General features: G+C 40.2%; 1 protein-coding gene across 3 annotated transcripts in view; it reads right to left on the bottom strand.

Moving 5' to 3' along the window:
• Positions 1-19,673, bottom strand: part of MET (MET proto-oncogene, receptor tyrosine kinase) — a 118,843-nt gene that overhangs the window by 26,897 nt on the left and 72,273 nt on the right. For all 3 annotated transcript variants that reach the window (XM_084617760.1, XM_084617759.1, XM_084617758.1), the window contains exons 6-11: positions 16,657-16,817; positions 13,047-13,149; positions 12,680-12,816; positions 10,398-10,562; positions 9,874-9,973; positions 44-262 (exon numbers count right to left, since the gene is read on the bottom strand). In XM_084617760.1, the coding sequence (XP_084473886.1) occupies positions 44-262; positions 9,874-9,973; positions 10,398-10,562; positions 12,680-12,816; positions 13,047-13,149; positions 16,657-16,817 (885 nt within the window). The remainder of the gene's footprint in view (positions 1-43; positions 263-9,873; positions 9,974-10,397; positions 10,563-12,679; positions 12,817-13,046; positions 13,150-16,656; positions 16,818-19,673) is intronic.

Raw genomic sequence — 19,673 nt, 5'->3', positions numbered from 1 at the left:
AGATCAAAGCCAATGATTTAAAAGACCATTAAACATTTCTTACCTTAATTTCCAGTATATTATGATTGCCCCTTGAGATCACCACTGGCTTTTCAAAAGGTTTAAATACAGGATTATTCACATAATCAAAATCAAAGTATTGGTTGCTGACTCCATCAAAAATGAAAAACACTTTTGTTGCAAAAGGTAGTTGCAGATTAAAGGATTTCAGTGAAGGAGTTGTGCAACAGATTATCTCTGTGTTAGAACGATGGTTACATGTCTGTAATAAGAAAGGGGTACAGAATAGAGAGATGCATTTAATATACTGGAGGTGCATAAACATTTTCAAATACCATACAAATACTTACATTAAAATATATTCTTCAATTGCCAACTCTTTTCAAATAAAGTTTATAAAAGCTGCAGAGCAGTAGGTATCTTGCTATAAAAAAAATCAAATCATGCATCTTATGCAGCATTTTTCTTAGATCTGAGTGATCAGTGCAAAAACTTCACTTTGATAGCATTTGCACACTTTTGAGGAAGTATATTAGCAAACATATTTCCTAGCATCAGTGTGCACATTTTAGGCGAATATTTTGCAGATAATTAATGGAAAGTAAATCTCAAAGCCAAGGATCATCAGTATATTATGTTCTGGCTGCTTTGTTACTGCTCTAGTGACACAACTCAGCCAAAACCCAAAATAACCAGTGTCTGTCAGAGGGCCTCCCATGTGGAGATCTGCTGGAGTGCCTTTATACTGCCAAAGTGACATGAAGTGACCAGAACATGGCTGCCAAAAATGCTATGAGAATCTGTGCCAAAAATTCTCTAATTTTCTTTTAAAATTATATAGTTAAGACTCCAGTCCTGCAACATACAATGCTCAGGTGGACTAATGTGCCCATGCAGAGCACCACTGCAGTCTGCCCGTGTGTTGTATGCTACAGGATCCGTTTCAACCTGTATTTCCTGACAGCAGCTGAGACAAAATGATCCCAGGATGAGCTTTTGAAGGGCTGTGTCTTTGGTTATACCTTTTAACAAAAATGGTTAGAGAGGATGGTAGAGCTGCCACTGGAGATGGTCAGGAATATTTTGACAAAAGCTTTTTTCATTGGAACACGTTGATTCATTGGGAAGGTTTCTCAGGTCTAGGATGGAATTTTCTAGTCAGAAAGAGAAAGAGAGAGCTCCCACCCCATGATAGCTCGCAGGTTCAGAGCAGACTTGAACCTGGGTCTGGGTGAGTGCCCTAACCATTGACTTAGTGGCTATTCTGGGGTGGGTCTTTCTCTCAAATATTTTTTGAAAGGTCGCAATTTCTTTCCAATGAGGGATGAAAACAAATTCTGAAATCTCATTTTCCACCCCCACCAATGTCTCTCTTCATCTCCATTCCTCTACTGTGCACTTCAATTGGGTGTAAACAGGAGTCAGCTAAGCCAAGGGTAGGAAATACATGAATACCAAAAGCACAGCACTTAATATTTATTTCAATATTCACCTTAACAAAATACTTGGTATTTTGCAGTGGCAGTTGCTGCCAAAATAGGTGGCGCTTCCTCTGACACGTTAACCAGATTTTCAAACGAGGACACTGGTGGTGGATGTCACAGGAGGGGGTTTGGTGGAGGATGAAGGAGGTTGATTGGAAAAGAGAAAGAAAGGAGCCCTCTCTTCCCCTACTTTGCATCCTCCTCATTTCAGAATGAAAACATAGGGCACATTACAGTATAGGGCAGGGCACAGAGAAAGGAGTATTTGTCTCTGCGGGACTGCTTGTACTCTTGCCTTCCTGCTCCGTACTGTATACCACTGGCTCATCTACATTCACCAGTTCCCTCATTCCCAACCCCTACTCCTTCCATTCTCCCACCTCAGCGCTGCCAAACCTTCCCCCTCAATTCCCTCCCAGCAACCGAACTCACTTCTTAGAAATCTTCTCCTTCTCCTTCCCCTAAACCCTCATCCTGGGCAATGCCCGGCTATGCACACAAAACCCCTCCCATTTGATCATGACTCAAAACAACCCCCCATCAGAAAATCCCCTCTATCCCATAGGGTTGCCAACTTTCTAATCCCTGAAAACTGAACACCCTGACCGCCCCTTCCCCCGAGGCCCTGTTCCCCCCCCCCCGATCCCCTGGGACTCACCTGCCACCTGCAGAGCCAGGCTGGGAGGAGCTGATACAGAGCCTGCCCAATCAGGGCACAACAGGGCACGGCAGGCATCAGTCCCCAAAGCGAGGGGCTTGGGTGGGGAAATCAGGGCACAGCAGGGTGGGGGGCTCTGTCCCTGGAGCGAGGGGCTGGGGAAATTGGGGCACAGCAGGGCAGAGGGATCCCCAGAGCAAGGGGCTGGGGAAATCGGGGCACAGTGGGGTGGGGGGCAGACAGGTTACCCACCTCGATGGCACTGGTACCTACTTTGGAGCCCAGTCTGGGAGACAGCCAGTACTCTCCATCAGGCTGTGGGGTGGGAAAAGCAGCACCTGCTAAGCAAAGCCACTTCTCCAGGCTCCAGCAGCCGCTGCTGCTCTTCCCACCCCCACCCCTCAGTAGCCGAGGCCAGTTACTGCAGGTAACTTTTAGTGTCTGGTCAGATGTGCTGACCAGATCTTGCCAGTTTTCCTTTTCGACCAGACATTCTGGTCAAAAACTGGACACCTGGAAACTCTACTGTCTCACATAGCACCCCCTCAGTTCAGAGCCCCCAGTTTTTGCTTGGCCTAGTCAAGAGGCAGAGGAAGCAAGGAAGGCCTATATCTACAGTAAACATATCTAGGGGGCATAGTGACTGTCCCTGAGGCTCTAATAGGAGTCCGTCCTACAGAAGCCTGTATTCTCTACTTTGAGTCCATTCCCTCTGCTGCCTGCAGCTTATATGCAGATGGGGTTACTTCAGCTCCGCAAGAAGTCCCCCAAGGTAAGCAAGTGCACTGCACCCTCCAGCACAACAGCCACTTCTTAGAGACTATACTTGTCTGTAGCATGGCTGACAGTTGGGACATTAATGATGGTTCTTAGCACTACCAGCTAGGGTGAGCAGATGTTCTGATTTTATAGGGAGAGTCCTGTTATTCAGGGCTTTGTCTTATATAGGTGCCTATTACCCCCCTACTCCAACTTTTCACACTTGCTATCTGGTCACCCTACAGCTGCCCCTAGTGTTCTGTACTCTAACACCCCCACCCAAATCCTTAGAAAACCAATATACTGTTGAATAACTCTGCATACATAAATAGAGCCAAAATACTCCTTTTTAGTTATATTGGTTCTCATTATAAAATCCAGTCTGAATGTTGCCTTGAAATAATTTCCATTTGTTTCTTTCATACCAAGTTAATGCAGTACAATTTCGCTCTGTATCAAATTAGTATAATAATGGTTAAAGCTATTTACTCACATTAGCTTGGGATTAAATTATTTGTCTCTAGATCAGCACTTTTTCTTATCACCACAGTAATTCATGTTTTCATACCTAAAAGTGTGAAATCTTAGCCCTGCCAACATTTTTCCAAGAATCTGGAAAGGAACACTGGAGTTTTAAATCTGTACTACAAGTTTTACTTAGCTACGGACTATGGGCCCAGTTCTGCTCTCAGTTAAATGGTTGCAGCTCTCACTGAAGATAATGGGAATTGCACCCATGTAACTAAGAGCTATTTGGTTTTATGGACCATACTCTGCCTTCAGATATACCTACACATTCCTGTTGACACCAGCGTGATCTCTGGGGTGCAACAGAAGGTGTAGAATCAAGCACCATAATTTTATAGTACAACTAAACTATGTTCTTTTCTATATTTCAGTTGCATTTGTTACTTGGCTCCCTGGTCACAAGGTGATCTACTGCTGTTGGCATGAAAACTGTATTTTAACTGACAGTATAACACTTATTGAACTTCAGTTCTGCAGTGAAAAACCCCAATTTCTCTAGTAGTTACAGGTTTCTTTGATTTTTTTAAAGAACTATCCTGGTGTCCTTCTGAAAAACCAACAGGTGGCAGAAATGTCCCAGAGAGCTGCTCAGAATTTAACAGAATACATTTTAAATTCCCCCTTTTTTTTGACCAGCGTTGGTCCCAGTGTTGCTATATTGCCAGTTTTCCTGTGCATGGAGATCTGAGTTTTAAATCCTGCTCAGAACCCCTTCTTTCTGGTTTATGGAACAGTCTAAGGCAGAGCAGAATTTCAAAACTAAATTTGTGCCCATGCTGTAGGGAGAAAGGAGATAGCTTTTCTTACTGTTAAGACAATCTGGGATGCTGAAGATTAATGTGAACACACGTAACAGGAACATATTCTAAATGGGTGCTTCTCTCTCTCTCTTGTTGCTCTCGTGGGCCTCCCTTCAGATATTTGGTGTGGGCCTTTCGCCCTGCAATGTCAAGCTCTAACTGAAGGGCCTGCAAAACTCTCATCAACTTCAATGGGAGCAGGAACAGGCCCAAAAGTCAACACCCTGGACTTAACTACATGCAGGTGCCTTCCTCCCTGTAATGTCTTTTCAAATTCAGCTGGCTTGGGGCATACAGAGAGTTAATAATTCATAGATTCCAAGGCCAGGAGGGACCATTGTGATCATCTAGTCTGACCTCCTGTATAACACAGGCTGTAGAAGAATTCATAGAGCACATCTTTTAGAAAAACTTCCAATCTTAATTTAAAAATTGTCAGTGATAAAGAATCCACCATGACCCTTGGTAAATTGTTCCGGCGGTTACCATCTCTGTCTGGTCCCCAACAAGGCCAGCTCACTTGTCTTGTGCAACATAACCAAGTTTCTTTGGCCCAATGGAACATTGTTGTAGGATTCTCTTTTTGACTCAAGTCTATGAACTCAGGTCTAACACACCCTAATATATTAAACTGACTAGCCTAGTATAAATGAATTGTTAAAAATAACTATTAAACAAGGTGGGGTCAAATCCTGAGTTGATGTAAATCGTCATAGCAATTTACTCCAGCTGAGGATGTGCTCTGGTATGTTTACTTCTGAATGCTGAGTGATGGGCCATGTACTGTAGTTCAAGTTTTACTGTGTCTAATGGACCTAGAAGATAATTTGAGTCAATGTGTTAATAACAAATGTATGATGAAAATATAGAATCAAGCTATTTTTTCCTTATTTATGACTATCCTTTTTAAAGATTCCTATAGCATTGTGCTGGTCAGCAAGTCATCACTAAAATACATATGTTTAAACAACCAAATACATCTTAGGTAATCATTATTCTTATTTGATTAATGTGAATTCATTACACATCTTATCTACTGTACAGTAGTGATGTCTTTTAAATCAATAGCAGTGGTATTCATAACTTTGTTTGTGGCTATCTGTTGGAATTGGTTCTGAAGCCAGCTACTTTATCAGGCCGGTCTCTGAAGGGGATGCTCTCAGAGAATGATAAAAATCTAATAATACTCTTTAGAGGTGATGCAATGTGACTGATTGGTAAGGTCAAGATAAATCTTATTTGCAATGCCCTTTTTGTTACGTGATTTGACATGACATTTTTACCTTGAAATTGGTTTTAGCAATTGAAAAATATGATGGTTTAGTTTTCAAGAAATATTGGATTGAGAATCTATAAGGAAAGAATTATAATTCAATCAATTGCCTACTCAATTAAGATACTGCCTATCAGGCAGCACCTTTAACTTTTATTTAATTAGGTTTTAAAATACATTTACTTTAAAAGCTGAACCTGTGTTCTGCTTATGACTATAATCTGCATCAGAAGAAAATGAGGAAGAAAAGATGCCAAAAATGTGGAGTGTTTCACAAGCATATAGCAAATAAGTTTACCCAGGGGAGAATAATGACCCTTTGCTTAATGTATTTGACTCACCACTTAAAGATATGTATTTTTGCCTTCATAAAATGTGACTCTTGAGGCAATTAATGAAAGCTTGATTTACAGAATCTGAACTTCAATCCACAGTTTGATTTTTTTCAACAGGATAAAGAGCAGAAATATTTCTCCACATTTAAGGGGTCACCCAGCAGCTGACCCAGATACCATGTGATTTGAAACTGTCAGAAGGGGCAGAGAGGAGAACTTCACCTTTGACACAGAGTCTAAAATTTTGGAGTTTTCCAATGATGAATGAAAGATGGATGAGATCTACAGCAATTTGGGAGACTTTTATATTGTCTCTGCTCCCCTAGATATCTGTATCTCAGAGTCCAAAGGGTGATTTCTCAGTAATCTGGTAGACGACAAAATGAGAGGTAGGGATAGGAATTCAATGGCTGGCTTGGGGAGTATAGTCTCCCATCTCAACAGGATTTTCTCTCTTGGTGAGAATGTCAGAGGTAACCTTACTTGGTCTGTTGATCATGAAGATCTGTCACAGAATGCACCAGCCTTTGCAAGGACAGATGCTGCTGTTTAGGCTGCTGCACAAGTGGGTATTAATGATTCAGTGGCATCTGCCCCTATTTCTCTTCTAGTCATCTTATTGGATGAAAATACAGAAAAAGAGTGTCTGTTCCAGACGGTACAAACTCCAAGCTGTCAGATCTCTGCGCCAAACAGTAGACAGAGCTACAGCCTCACCTGATTTTGGGTTCCTAATTCTGAAGGCCAGACCGGCCTCAATAGAAATTTCAGTTGCTACCAGTTCTACCACTGGCTTAGGGTCTTTCATGGACTCTACATCACTGGAGGATTGGTGTATCTTCAGCACTCCTCCCTTTTGCCCCTCCTGCACAGTCCATATACCAGGAGAGATGCAGGGCCCATGAACATCTGCAGGGAGTTCCCCTCCAACAAGGGAATTCTCTGCTGGGCATTTGTAGCAGGCTTACAGCTGCTGTGTATGACTGAGGTAATCCAGCTAGAGAATCTGACCCTCAGTATCTGTTAGGGGCAAGCAAAAGTTCTTCAAGAGAGGAAAAGATGAGCTTCTGTGATTTCCATGGAATAGAATAAACCAGCAAAGTTACCTCCAACATTATCTCATAAAGCTACTCTAGACTCGCATGATCCCAGGCTTTAGGGTTTGATGGGTACTACAAACAGGGATAGATTCATGATATCCCAAATCTGAGAAAGCTTTTATACTATTCCTTTAATCTCACGGGAGGTGACTGGGAATAGATGAGAGAGAGCAGCATCACAGGGGAGCAATTAAAAGGTTCTCAAGGCTATCCAATGGAAGGGGCTAGATATTGTGGACCCAGTTTTGTAAATGCTTGAAATGAAAAAATAATAATGAGAAAAGAGATGATCTTATGCTGTTACAATGCAAAAGCCACAAAATACCTGGCCTGATAGCAGGACAAATCCATATTGGATCATAGATGTGACAACTGACTATATTTTACAGGCTGTGGCGGTAGAGGAGGTTTTTGTCTAAAAATCTAAGTACTTCCTAATTTTGCACCTCAGACACCCTGGGACATTCCTTTATAGAAGAAGTTAAGAGTATGAATATACTGTCCAAATCAATGGATGGGGATGAGGATGGGCCATTCCTCTACAGTAAAAGATTCCCAAATGACTACTTATTTGCTATTAGGGAATCAAGGCAAAGTATAGGCTTTCAAAGAGAAAATATTGACCTCAAATGCTTAGGGGACAGAAGAGATCCATTAACAAGACTTACAGCAGAGGTTAGAGGGACTTCATTTCGCAGGCAGGCACATGAGTTCAAAATTTGTTTCCAGATGGTAAGGCCAGATTATACAAAGCCTTTATATAACCGCACAAGAAAGAAGGAGCCTCTCTCCTCCTTCTATCCTCAGCCTGGGATGGGACTTATGAGAGTTCTTCATCAGGGAATGCAAGGCCTCTGCAGAGCTAGTGCTATTCTTGAAACTAACTAGTGCTGGTCAGAAAATGGAATTTCCATTTGGAAGGAAATTCCAACTTCTCAAAATCTGATTTCCATCTGACTTGGAAGGAAGGGTCAAAATTTCAACATCATAGAACAGAAATGCAGAAAAAATTCAATTTGGAAACATCAGAATGTTTCTTTTCAATATTGCAGAATCATTTTATTACAATAAGGGGAAATGTTTTGTTTTGATAATGTCAAAGTGTTATAATATTTAATATAAAACAGTAAACACAATATATATATATATATATTAAAATTAACACTTGAATATAGGAAAGTCTAAGTGAAATAAATCAAAATGATAAAGCTGAAATGAAACACTTTCATGTTATTGAAACGAAATATTCTGACATAAAGAAATGAGAAAACCTAAATGATTCCTGTCAAAAATTTTGTTGTGAAACATTCTGATTTTGAGAAAACTGCATTTTCTGATGGAAAACTATTCCGCTAATTTTTTTTGACCAGCTCAAACATTGACTTCTTCAAAGGGCTGAGGAGAACAGGCAGAGCAGAGCAAACTCTCTCCAAAGCTGGCTAATTGCTGTGTTCTCTAAAGCTTCAGGCTACCCAGCACCTCCTGCAGCTCCCACTGAGGAAGTCAACTTCTGTGCACACATATTGCCCATCATGGAGCTGTGGCCCTATGTCATATACATGCAGGGCACTTGGATACTCTGGATCCAAGCTGAGGGAAATGGAAGGAAGAGTAATATCTCCTCCTTCTCTTGACACCATGGTTGCTCCTCTGTGAACGTTCCTCATGGTTAAGGGCAGCAGCCAAGCCCACTTTGCATCACCAACCCCTGCAGGATCTGAGTGCTGAGTCTGTCAATATTAACTGTCTCTCCCCCCGCACTTCTCCCTTTGCAATGCAGAACCTGCCTTGAGGAATAAATCTGGGGGCAGAGACTGGTGGAGGAATGACTGGCAGTGAAACTCAACAGGAGGTAGGCTGGCAGAGAAGCACAAAAACCCAAGGAGCATAGCAACAGGCTCCAATGTTTTATTCTTCTTCAATGATTTAATTTAAAATGTTAAAAAAAAAGTGTGATGTGACTTCTTATTTGTGCTTACCTTTATGTTTGCTTTTTTGAACTGTGCTTTGCAATGTAACTTGCAATTTAATTTGGGTTGAATCATCACTCATGTCTCAAGCACAGGTCCAGTCCCACACCATTAAAGTCAAAGGCAGTCTGGCAGTTGGCTTCAATTGGAGCATAATCTGTCCCTATAATTTCTTTAATTATTTACTTTGCACTATTTTATTGCTCTCAAATTGCAAAACTCCTCTATAGCATCCTTTATAAGATATTATTATTATTAGTGCTAAATAGATTTTAAAAATCTAGTTTTCAAATGATCATTGAGCTTTGTTGCATGTAGCAGAATCAATCAGAATTATGTGGATAATGAAATCTGGGTCTGATCCTGTTCCCAATGGAGTCAATGGAAAACCTCCCTGTAACAAGGAGGGGCTTCTCCCGAGCTTCCAAACACTCACTATTATGCCCAGTCTCCTTTCGGAAGGCTCATTTTCTGACCCCAACCAAGTACCATAATAGAAAACAGTCTTTTAACTCACTCCTTTCCCCCTAGCTTCAGGTTCCACTGGTCTCTGGCCCTCCATCTCCTGGCAGCTTCCCAATTTGAGTCCCCTCTATTTCCTTCCTGGGGCAGTAGTCCCAGGGCTGCTTCCCTGAGCACCCATTGCTCCAGGGACCCAGACACAGCCTGTCCCACCCATTCTCTTCCCTCTCTCATTTCCTGCCCTCTGGCAGACCTTTATAGGCCCACTTGTAGTCTAGCCCCCTTGAATTGGCTGGATTAGGCTTACCTGCTCTGACACAGGGGCACTGGGCTCAGTTCTACTCACACGGACCAATTCCCCTTTGACACTTCTGTTGACTCCAATGGGGGCAGGATCAAGCCCCCAAGGTACAAGGTACAAACAAGCCAGGCTGACCAAAGAGAACAGAGTCATTCAGGTTACGATGATGAGATGATATTTTATCACCCAGGAGGATGACTCACCACAGTGAAGTTCTTTCCTAGCTTAGGTACAGTGATCACCATCTGAGGAAGACACACTGAATTCAAGTTGATTCCATGAACTGTGATTGTGCTCCCACCACTGGTAAAAATTAAAAATAAATCATTACTATTGTATTTTCTAGAAAAATCCATATAATCAAATATATTTTAGATCAAATTACAGCATGGAAACAAAATTAAAGACATACAAATGGAATAGGAAATACAAGCTGAAATATAGCTTATAGTAGTGATATTTATTTCTGGGAATTAAGTTTCTTTCACACTCATGATAAAAAAACCAAACAAACAGGAACAAAAGAGAAAAAAGAAAAATAATTTACAAAACTGAATAATTGTATTTAATTTCTGATACACCAGAACAAAAAAAGGAAATGTGCATTTTAAAGGAAGATAGAAAAAAGTCCTAAGTATTTGCTAGTGTATTTTATACATTGCTTTCAAAGCACAGCTTAAAAGAGTCTGTCCTTTTCACACTGCTGACTTGAGACACTTTTACTCACCTAAGAAAAGATTTAGCTGGATGAATTTTAAAAACAAAAGGGTCTTCCTTGTACGTAAAATGACCCTTAGCTTCTCGAGTAGCTAAATCAATCTTCATTTTAACAGGATATTCCGATGGAATTCTTTGTGCAGGTGTGTAACACACTATGGTGCTATCAGATTCACTGAAAGGAAATTACAGAAGAAGAGAGGAACTTGTCTTGCAATAATCACAAAACACATAATCTGTTTAAAACACACTCCTAAATTGGGCCCTGATTTTGCAGGAGGATCCACTAGCACAAATTGCCAGTGGGGTCCAAACAAGCAATTCACATTGCAAGATCAGGACCTCAAAAGTAAACATGAGATGAGGATGAGACAATAATGCCATTTATGCTAAACTGTCTTTCAGATGTCTTTGTCCTTGTCATCCCAGTCCTGCTCTTATGAGAAAAGACTGACATTGTACAATCTCTATAATGATCTTGGCCCTCCAAAAACAGGCTATGTGAAGTTAAACTGGGATTTTGGTCTTGGAGAATGTTAGCATTTTAACCCTATTCCAACTACCTTGCATATATATGGCCACATAAGGCTGTAGTAAATTGCCATAGCGCCACTGAAGCTGATGGATCTATCCTGATTTACATCAGTTGAGAATCTGGCCCATAGCCTTTAATAATGAGACAAAGGGCTTTTACTGAGTAGGCTTTGAAAGTCACCTAATACTGTACATGTGGAAGTGGCCTAAGATAATTGTTTGTCACCCAGCACAGGTCACAGGGCCTTTCAAAAGGTGAAGGAAGAATGAACAAAGGTCAATACTAAAAAAAAACAAGGACAAAAGACCATATTGTAATCCCATGGTGGCAATTTGGAGGCTATCTCACTTTGTCTTGGGGAGGAGGTGAGAGTCAACTTGTGCCTTTATGTATTCAGTAGTTTGAGAGATCAGTGGATGTAAGGCTCATCACTTTCACTTTCACCAATGAAACTCGGGAGTAACTTAACCAAAATAAGTGGAGTTACACTAGTGTAAAACAAGTACGAGTCTGAGGAGAATCAAACTCATTGCCTTAACAAACTGAAATAGGCTGTTAATGGGCAACAATATTTTCATTATTTTGAAGTGTTTTTCATACTTCCTGCAGTCACATCTGCAGAGGAGGTATGCCATTATTTTGCGTGAGCAATTCTCATAATTTTAAAAAAACATATACAATACAATACTTTGCACCTTAGATCCAATTGCTTCCCTGCAAGATAAGTATCTCCATTTTACAGACTGGGAAATGGAGTTTCAGAGAATTCAAATGACTTGGTCAAGAATGTACATTAAATCAGTGTCAGAGCCAGGAATGAAATACAGCCCTTCTGACTCTGACACTAACACATAGACCATTGCTCTCTCATGTGTCCCACAAGTGTGAGTTTTTGCCATTAGGTCTCTCCATAACCATGTGGAAAAACTCAATATTTAGACCAATTCTGCCCCAAAGAAAATGGGTACAACTTCCATTACCTTAAGTATGCATCACACCCATTTAACCAAGGATAGGACTGGGCACAACGTATGTAACAATAAATGCAACATCAGTGTTTGTACAGCGCCTAGCATAACAGTGTCCTGGTCCATGACTGGAGCTAAGCACTACAATAATACAAATATTATTATTGTAGATGAGAAAAATAGGGAGAACTTCATGACATTTCTCAACCCAAAACCTATAGCTATTATTATTATTTAATGATTATACGGAGGTAGCATTTAGGATACGTCTACACAGCAAAACAATACCTGCAGCAGCCAGTCTCAGAAGCCGCGTTAACTGAGACTTGGTGCAGGGGAAGGCCTCAAACAGGTCAGGGCCCCACTGTGCTAGATACTGTACAAACATATAGAAAATACCTCAATGGTCTTAAAGACAAGATATAACAGATCGACCAGAAGAACAAATGGGTTGGCATGGGGGTGGGGCAGACAAAAATAATAGGATGTGTGCAATTCTTAGCCAGTCAGGAGCTATCATCACAACTTGTCATCACCTTTTTACTTCCTCTTGGGCTGTAGTGAAATGTACGCACTACAGAAGAGGTGAAATCTCCTGACCTGTAGGGCAAAGGGACTACACCAGAACAGAAAACTAGCACATTCAAATACTCTGCACATATACTACAGTGCCACTTCTACATAGCATTAGGGGATGGATTCATTTACTTTGTATGTCCAAAACATTCAATCAAACCCAATTCATAATACAAAGCAAATACTCTTACAATACTCTTGTGAATATAATACCTTTTTAAGGTGCATGGTTTCTCACCAACATAAATCTCTCTGGATTTTCCACTCTTTAAGTATTTCCCTGATAATGTTAATAATGTTCCACCAGACTTGGGACCATAGGCGGGAGAGATACTTGTTATTACAGGATTCTGTAGGGGTAAAAATAATAAATGGCCTTGTTAAATTGTGCTTCAATATCTTTAAAAAAGGATTTTAGAAGATACAATCATAATATTCTTAGCACTTTAATGAGGCAACAATGACACAAATAGGAACATAGGAATTGCTGTGCTGGGTCAGATCCATGCTCCATCTAATCTCCTGTTTTAATGAATAATTAAATTAATTTTGGCACTACAATTTTAATCAGAGTGCTTACCACATAGGAAAACGTGTTGAAGGGAGATGTGCCATGTCCACTTGAAACACTGCTGGTTATATTAAAACTGGGGTTCTTTGCAGCAGCAACAGTGCATTCTAGCCTTTGAAAAATAAAAAACAAGATGGTTTTTATTTTGTTTTCTGGATTGACTATTTCATATGAAAATGGAGTCACATGAACTCATAATAATATAGCACCTATACTAAACAAAAATCATAAATCCATCTGAGTGATGGATACTTTAGAAATAACAATCTAATGAACTGTAGTTCTTTAGTATCACACTAAACTTCACATCACTATAGTGTTAGAATAGCGCCAGGGAAAATTATGTTGATATATCGAATATTATATTTCTGAAAACACTGAGTATGTGACAGAAAGCCAGTGTATCTTATACATGTAAATAGTTACTTTGTTTTAAAAATTTCTCTTTACATCTGAATTTTGTCAGGCAGCAAAAATGTACAACTATTAGCGTCTTTTTTAAATTTAAACTTTACTGAAAAAATAAATTAGAATGTGATGGCAATATGCATCAATACATTTTTATATCTATATATATGTATATAGATATATAGTCAATTTCTTTTCCCTAAATTGTTTTATTTGCCATGTTAAACTATTCAGGAGAGTTATCATGGCATAGCAGTGACATCTCTATTAGAAAGGAAAGAGCACATCTTTGCGCAGCTTAAGATAGCAACAGTGGCTATACATGGCATTTTCTATCTGGAACTAGATGGGTAGTGATGTATCTAGCAAGACCCTGAGACAGCAGGTTGCTTTATCAATATATAGGCAGATGTCATCAGCTGAAAGAGAATATTCATAGAATTTGCCAGTTCCTCAAGATGCTAACCAATGTCTCTGTCTTGTCTACTGTGAGCTTAAGACTTTCATCCTGGTGTCTCTGCCAGACATCAGGAAAATATGGAAACAGTTTTTTTAGTGTCTGAGGCAGAGGAGATGTACAAAGAGTCATCAGACTATTGGTGACAATAATGCATGTATCCCCTCATCATCTCCCAGGCAGCTTCTCAAATTTGAAAGGGAGAGATGGCAAAACCGAGCCCTATGGGACCTTGACTAAGGTATCATAGTTATGAAGAGCAGTTATCCATTACCACCTTCTTGGATCTCACTAACAGAAACAAGCAGAACTTTCCTAACACCCTTTCACCTTTGTCAGGTCCCACAGATGTGGCAGCACACCTCATGGTCAATCACAGAAAAGACTACTGAAAGAACTATCAGCCTTAGCTAGGATATCAGACCTCCAACATGGAGGTCCTCAATGGATTCCCCTTTTCTGAGGAGGCTGTTGTCCAAGACTAATGCTGTTTCTATACTACTGTATGGGTCTGAAACCTGGGAACTAGAGGAAGCCAGATGCTGTTGGAGAGCTACAATCCAGCAAGTAGAAAAGGAGTATTTGTGGCACTTTAGAGACGAACATATTTATTTGAGCATAAGCTTTCGTGAGCTATAGCTCACTTCATCGGATGCATGTAGTGGAAAATACAGTGGGGAGGTTTTATGTACACAGAGAACATGAAACAAAGGGTGTTACCATACACACTGTAACAAGAGTGATTAGGTAAGGTGAGCTATTACCAGCAGCAGAAGGAAAAAAAAAACCCTTTTGTAGTGATAATCAAGGTGGGCCATTTCCAGCAGTTGACAAGAATGTGTGAGGAACAGTGTGTGTGTGTGTGGGGGGGGGGGGATAAATGTGGGGAAATAGTTTTACTTTGTGTAATGACACATCTAATCCCAGTCTTTATTCAAGCCTAAATTAACTGTATCCAGCTTGCAAATTAATTCCCATTCAGCAGTCTCTCGTTGGAGTCTGTTTTTGAAGTTTTTTTGTTGAAGAATTGCCACTTTTAGGTCTGTAATCGAGTGACCAAAGAGATTGAAGTGTTCTCTGACTGGTTTTTGAATGTTATAATTCTTGACATCTGATTTGTGTCCATTTATTCTTTTACATAGAGACTGTCCAGTTTGGCCAATGTACATGGCAGAGGGGCATTGCTGGCACATGATGGCATATATCACATTGGTAGACGCACAGGTGAACGAGCCTCTGATAGTGTGGCTGATGTGATTAGGCCCTATGATGGTGTCCCCCGAATAGATATGTGGACACAGTTGGCAACGGGCTTTGTTGCAAGGATAGGTTCCTGGGTTAGTGGTTCTATTGTGTGGTGTGTGGTTGCTGGTGAGTATTTGCTTCAGTCTGGGGGGCTGTCTGTAAGCAAGGACTGGCCTGTCTCCCAAGATCTGTGAGAGGGATGGGTTGTCCTTCAGGATAGGTTGTAGATCCTTGATGATGTGTTGGAGAGGTTTTAGTTGGGGGCTGAAGGTGATGACTAGTGGCGTTCTGTTATTTTCTTTGTTGGGCCTGTCATGTGGTAGGTAACTTCTGGATACTCTTCTGGCTTTGTCAATCTGTTTCTTCACTTCAGCAGGTGGGTATTGTAGTTCTAAGAACGCTTGATAGAGATCTTGTAGGTGTTTGTCTCTGTCTGAGGGGTTGGAGCAAATGCGGTTGTATCATAGAGCTTGGCTGTAGACAATGGATCATGTGGTGTGGTCTGGATGAAAGCTGGAGGCATGTAGGTAAGCACAGCTGTCAGTAGGTTTCCGGTATAGGGTGGTGTTTATGTGACCATCACTTATTAGCACCGTAGTGTCCAGGAAATGGATCTCTTGTGTGGACTGGTCCAGGCTGAGGTTGATGGTGGGATGGAAATTGTTGAAATCACGGTGGAATTCCTCAAGGGCTTCTTTTCCATGGGTCCAGATGATGAAGATGTCATCAGTGTAGTGCAAGTAGAGTAGGGGCATTAGGGGATGAGAGCTGAGGAAGCGTTGCTCTAAGTCAGCCATAAAAATGTTGGCATACTGTGGGGCCATGCGGGTACCCATAGCAGTGCCGCTGATTTGAAGGTATACATTGTCCCCAAATGTGAAATCAAGAATTATAACATTCAAAAACCAGTCGGAGAACACTTCAAACTCTTTGGTCACTCGATTACAGACCTGAAAGTGGCAATTCTTCAACAAAAAAACTTCAAAAACAGACTCCAACGAGAGACTGCTGAATGGGAATTAATTTGCAAACTGGATACAATTAACTTAGGCTTGAATAAAGGCTGGGAGTAGATGTGTCATTATACAAAGTAAAACTATTTTCCCACGTTTATTCCCCCCCCACACACACACTGTTCCTCACACGTTCTTGTCAACTGCTGGAAATGGCCTACCTTGATTATCACTACAAAAGGTTTCCCCGCCCCCCGCTCCCCTGCTGGTAATAGCTCACCTTACCTGATCACTCTTGTTACACTGTGTATGGTAACACCCATTGTTTCATGTTCTCTGTGTATATAATATCTCCCCACTGTATTTTCCACTGAATGCATCCAATGAAGTGAGCTGTAGCTCATGAAAGCTTATGCTCAAATAAATTTGTTAGTCTCTAAGGTGCCACGAGTACTCCTTTTCTTTTTGCGGATACAGACTAACACGGCTGCTACTCTGAATCCAGCAAGTGAAGACTCTAAGTGATTTACTATGCAGGACATTTTAAGTATCTTACTTGTTTTTGTTGCTAACTTTTACTTCCAGAGTACAAGGCTTTCCTCCAATAAGAACTGTTGTATTTTTTAAGTCGAATCTATTATTTTTGCTGAATCCAAAGTCCCAGCCACACACTGTAAGTGTTGTTCCGCCTTCTAATGGAGCGCTCCTTGGGACAATCTATAAGAAAAAAATATACTGTTGTATTAGTTTTGCTAGAACTTCAGATGAATTTTACAGAATGTGCAAAGGAGGAGAATAGTTTTATAGAAGCACTTCTTCTGGTAGACGGTATCCTACCATTTATCTTAATTGTTCATCACCTTTCATTCATCACATTATGGGCTTCCTCAGACAGTAGCAATAAATAACAAAACCTTTGCTAGAAAGCTTTGAGGGATAGTGTTTAGGGGCACTGAACAAGCTGTGCACTGTAATAGCCTTTTTAATCCTCCTGATCTTGTCTTTTACGTCCCATTTCTGGTATGTTAAACATATAATGTATGTATTTTATTACGAGCTGGATGCCGAACAAAAAAAGAGTCCAAAAATGACCATGTAACTTTTTTGTTAGCTTGGTGAAAGGGCAGGTTCATAATGGAGCAACTTCAAAGTCATCTTAATCAGATATTGCTTTGGCAGTTACAAAGTTAATAAGACTTCTACTATTCTTTGACTAAAATCTGTTACATTTGGTTACTTCTAATTCTGAGTTAAAAATAAACTACCTCTCAGCAACATACTGACAATCTAGAAAGGAAATGCTTTTTTTCTGTATATTGTAAATTGTGTTGTAAAATAGAACAATGGTGGGAAAAACATAGGAACACTATAGAAGTTGTACAAACCTCAGTTAAGGTATTCAGCAAAGCACTGCCAATAAAAATCTAAAAGACACGGGGGTTTAGGGTTGATGTGGGCTTTTAACAATACTGCCTAAGTTTGCAAACATTCCAGTCACTACCAGATAATCAACAGACTTAACTTACACTTGTGATCATAGTACTTAAATGTCTTTGGCTTAATGCTCCTAGAGATAGCACATTTGCCCTTAAAATTCAATACAATTGTGCCTTTCATAAATTCTATTTCTGCACTCTCAAGCTGAAAGAAAACTGCTTAAGAACTACGTGGCTATTATTTCATCTAAAATCCAGTAAGACAGACTCATTTCCTTTCAACTCTCCTAGTAGCTATACATGAAGAATCTCACAAATGAAACTGTAGGTAAAAAGCTGTTGAGAAATACTTCACAGGAATTATATCATATATTCTATACAGTGAAATTTACTACTGTCATCAAAAACCAGAAGAAGCTCATTGAAAGCAGTGGGAGTCTTTCCGTTGACTTCAACAGGCTTTGGATCAGGCTGTGACTGAGCAAAACACAGGGGACCTATCCAAGGGTTGGGGGAATGGAGTTAGAATAAAACAGAGATGCCCACATAGCCACTCAGCACATTATACTACAGCCAGTATTACACCTTCTACAGTACGGGGCACTAGGCCATTATGGGTTTGTGTTCACTGGTTCTCAGAGTTACATTTTCCTTATTTGTCTTCTGTTTCTAGGTCCCCAAAGTTGAGACTGACTTTGGATCATTGCCCCTGCTCCATGTAACTCAGCGTGCACTCTGCCTTCGGGGTAACACTCACCATGGAGCCCTACTAGGGAATGAAATTGTTTTGTAGGGGTGAGGTAAATCCCATTGTCTGAACAATAATGCACAGGTCCGTACCATTTGAATATCCCCATTTGTAGCCAGTCAGCTATCAAATAAGGAAATTAAAAGCAAACTTCACAAAACTATGCAATATTGTAAGCGAAGGGACTTACCTGACCCCTCTTAAATGGCCTTATTCCTCAAAGGTAGGGTGTGACATCAGCCATATAATGTATGCTGGGGGATGACATGAATCAAGGGATACCAAATCTAGCCATTACATCCTGCAAAACAAGCTTAAAAGGTAAGTTTTAGAAGTGGATATTAAAGGATTAAAAAACACTTTCTGATCTTTTGTGTTTTTTATATTGAATAAAAAGGCCTGCAATGAGCTTTAATTCATTTATTTATTTTTATTGTTTGTACCTTAAATATATCAAAAGAGTCCAGCCTTGTTTTCCAGACTTTTTCTTGGAGGACTTACAGAAACTGAATTGTAAGCCTTCTGAAGGGTGTTTAACGAACAGGTCTTTTCTGCAACCTCTTCATAGTGCATTTGCATTAATTAGATGTTAATAAAAGTAAACAAAAAACAAACAGTTCTAAACAGTCTGAAACTCAGGACCTGTCTACCTGTTTTAATTAGAAGAATTTATGGAACGAGTGAAGAACTAGTAGGAGTAAGAAAACATCACAGATAACAGCAATGAAACCCAATTCACGGCTTGATCCAAAGCCCTTTGAAGTCAAAGGCGGTCTATCCATCATCTTTCCTGGGCTTTGGATCAGGCCTTAAATGAGAGCAGAAGTGATTTTTATTAAGAAAGTTTAAAACTCTGTTTTTTTTTTTTACTTGGTTTTAACAGCCACCTTGTTTAACTTCAAATGCCCTATAAACTGTTGGAAGAAAAAATGTTAAAGATTCAACAGCTCCATCCCTTCAATTAAGGGACAAGAAAGCTCACAATGCACATCTGAAACCTCGAATGAGTCCTCCTATTAAACAGGGAACAAAAGGCCTGACATTCCTGATATTTCTAAGATAAAAAGCCACCCTGTTTAAAAACAACAACAAAACCTCTCAGGGCTTCTTTATACACAGTAAACAAGCAAGATTGGACACAATCCTATTTTTTTCTCCTGTGCAGTTCACATGCCACAGTGACCTGAATCCCACAAATGGAGCATTGCAATTTGTTCCATTACCAAGTTATCTCTGATGAGACCCATCCAAGACTCCCAGATTTGATTTAGCACTGTCTGTCCAGGCTGAGAAAACGCACTTATTTGTTGGCATAAGCAATAATTGCAAAACATTTTGATAGGTATACTGTGCCAAACAGTTGAGTGTTCAAAGAAACCCTGTCTGTGA

Source organism: Lepidochelys olivacea (genome assembly GCF_965140295.1).
Source record: "Lepidochelys olivacea isolate rLepOli2 genome assembly, chromosome: 1".
In the NCBI taxonomy this organism is placed as follows: domain Eukaryota; kingdom Metazoa; phylum Chordata; order Testudines; family Cheloniidae; genus Lepidochelys; species Lepidochelys olivacea.
This window is presented reverse-complemented; position numbering and strand designations above follow the sequence as displayed.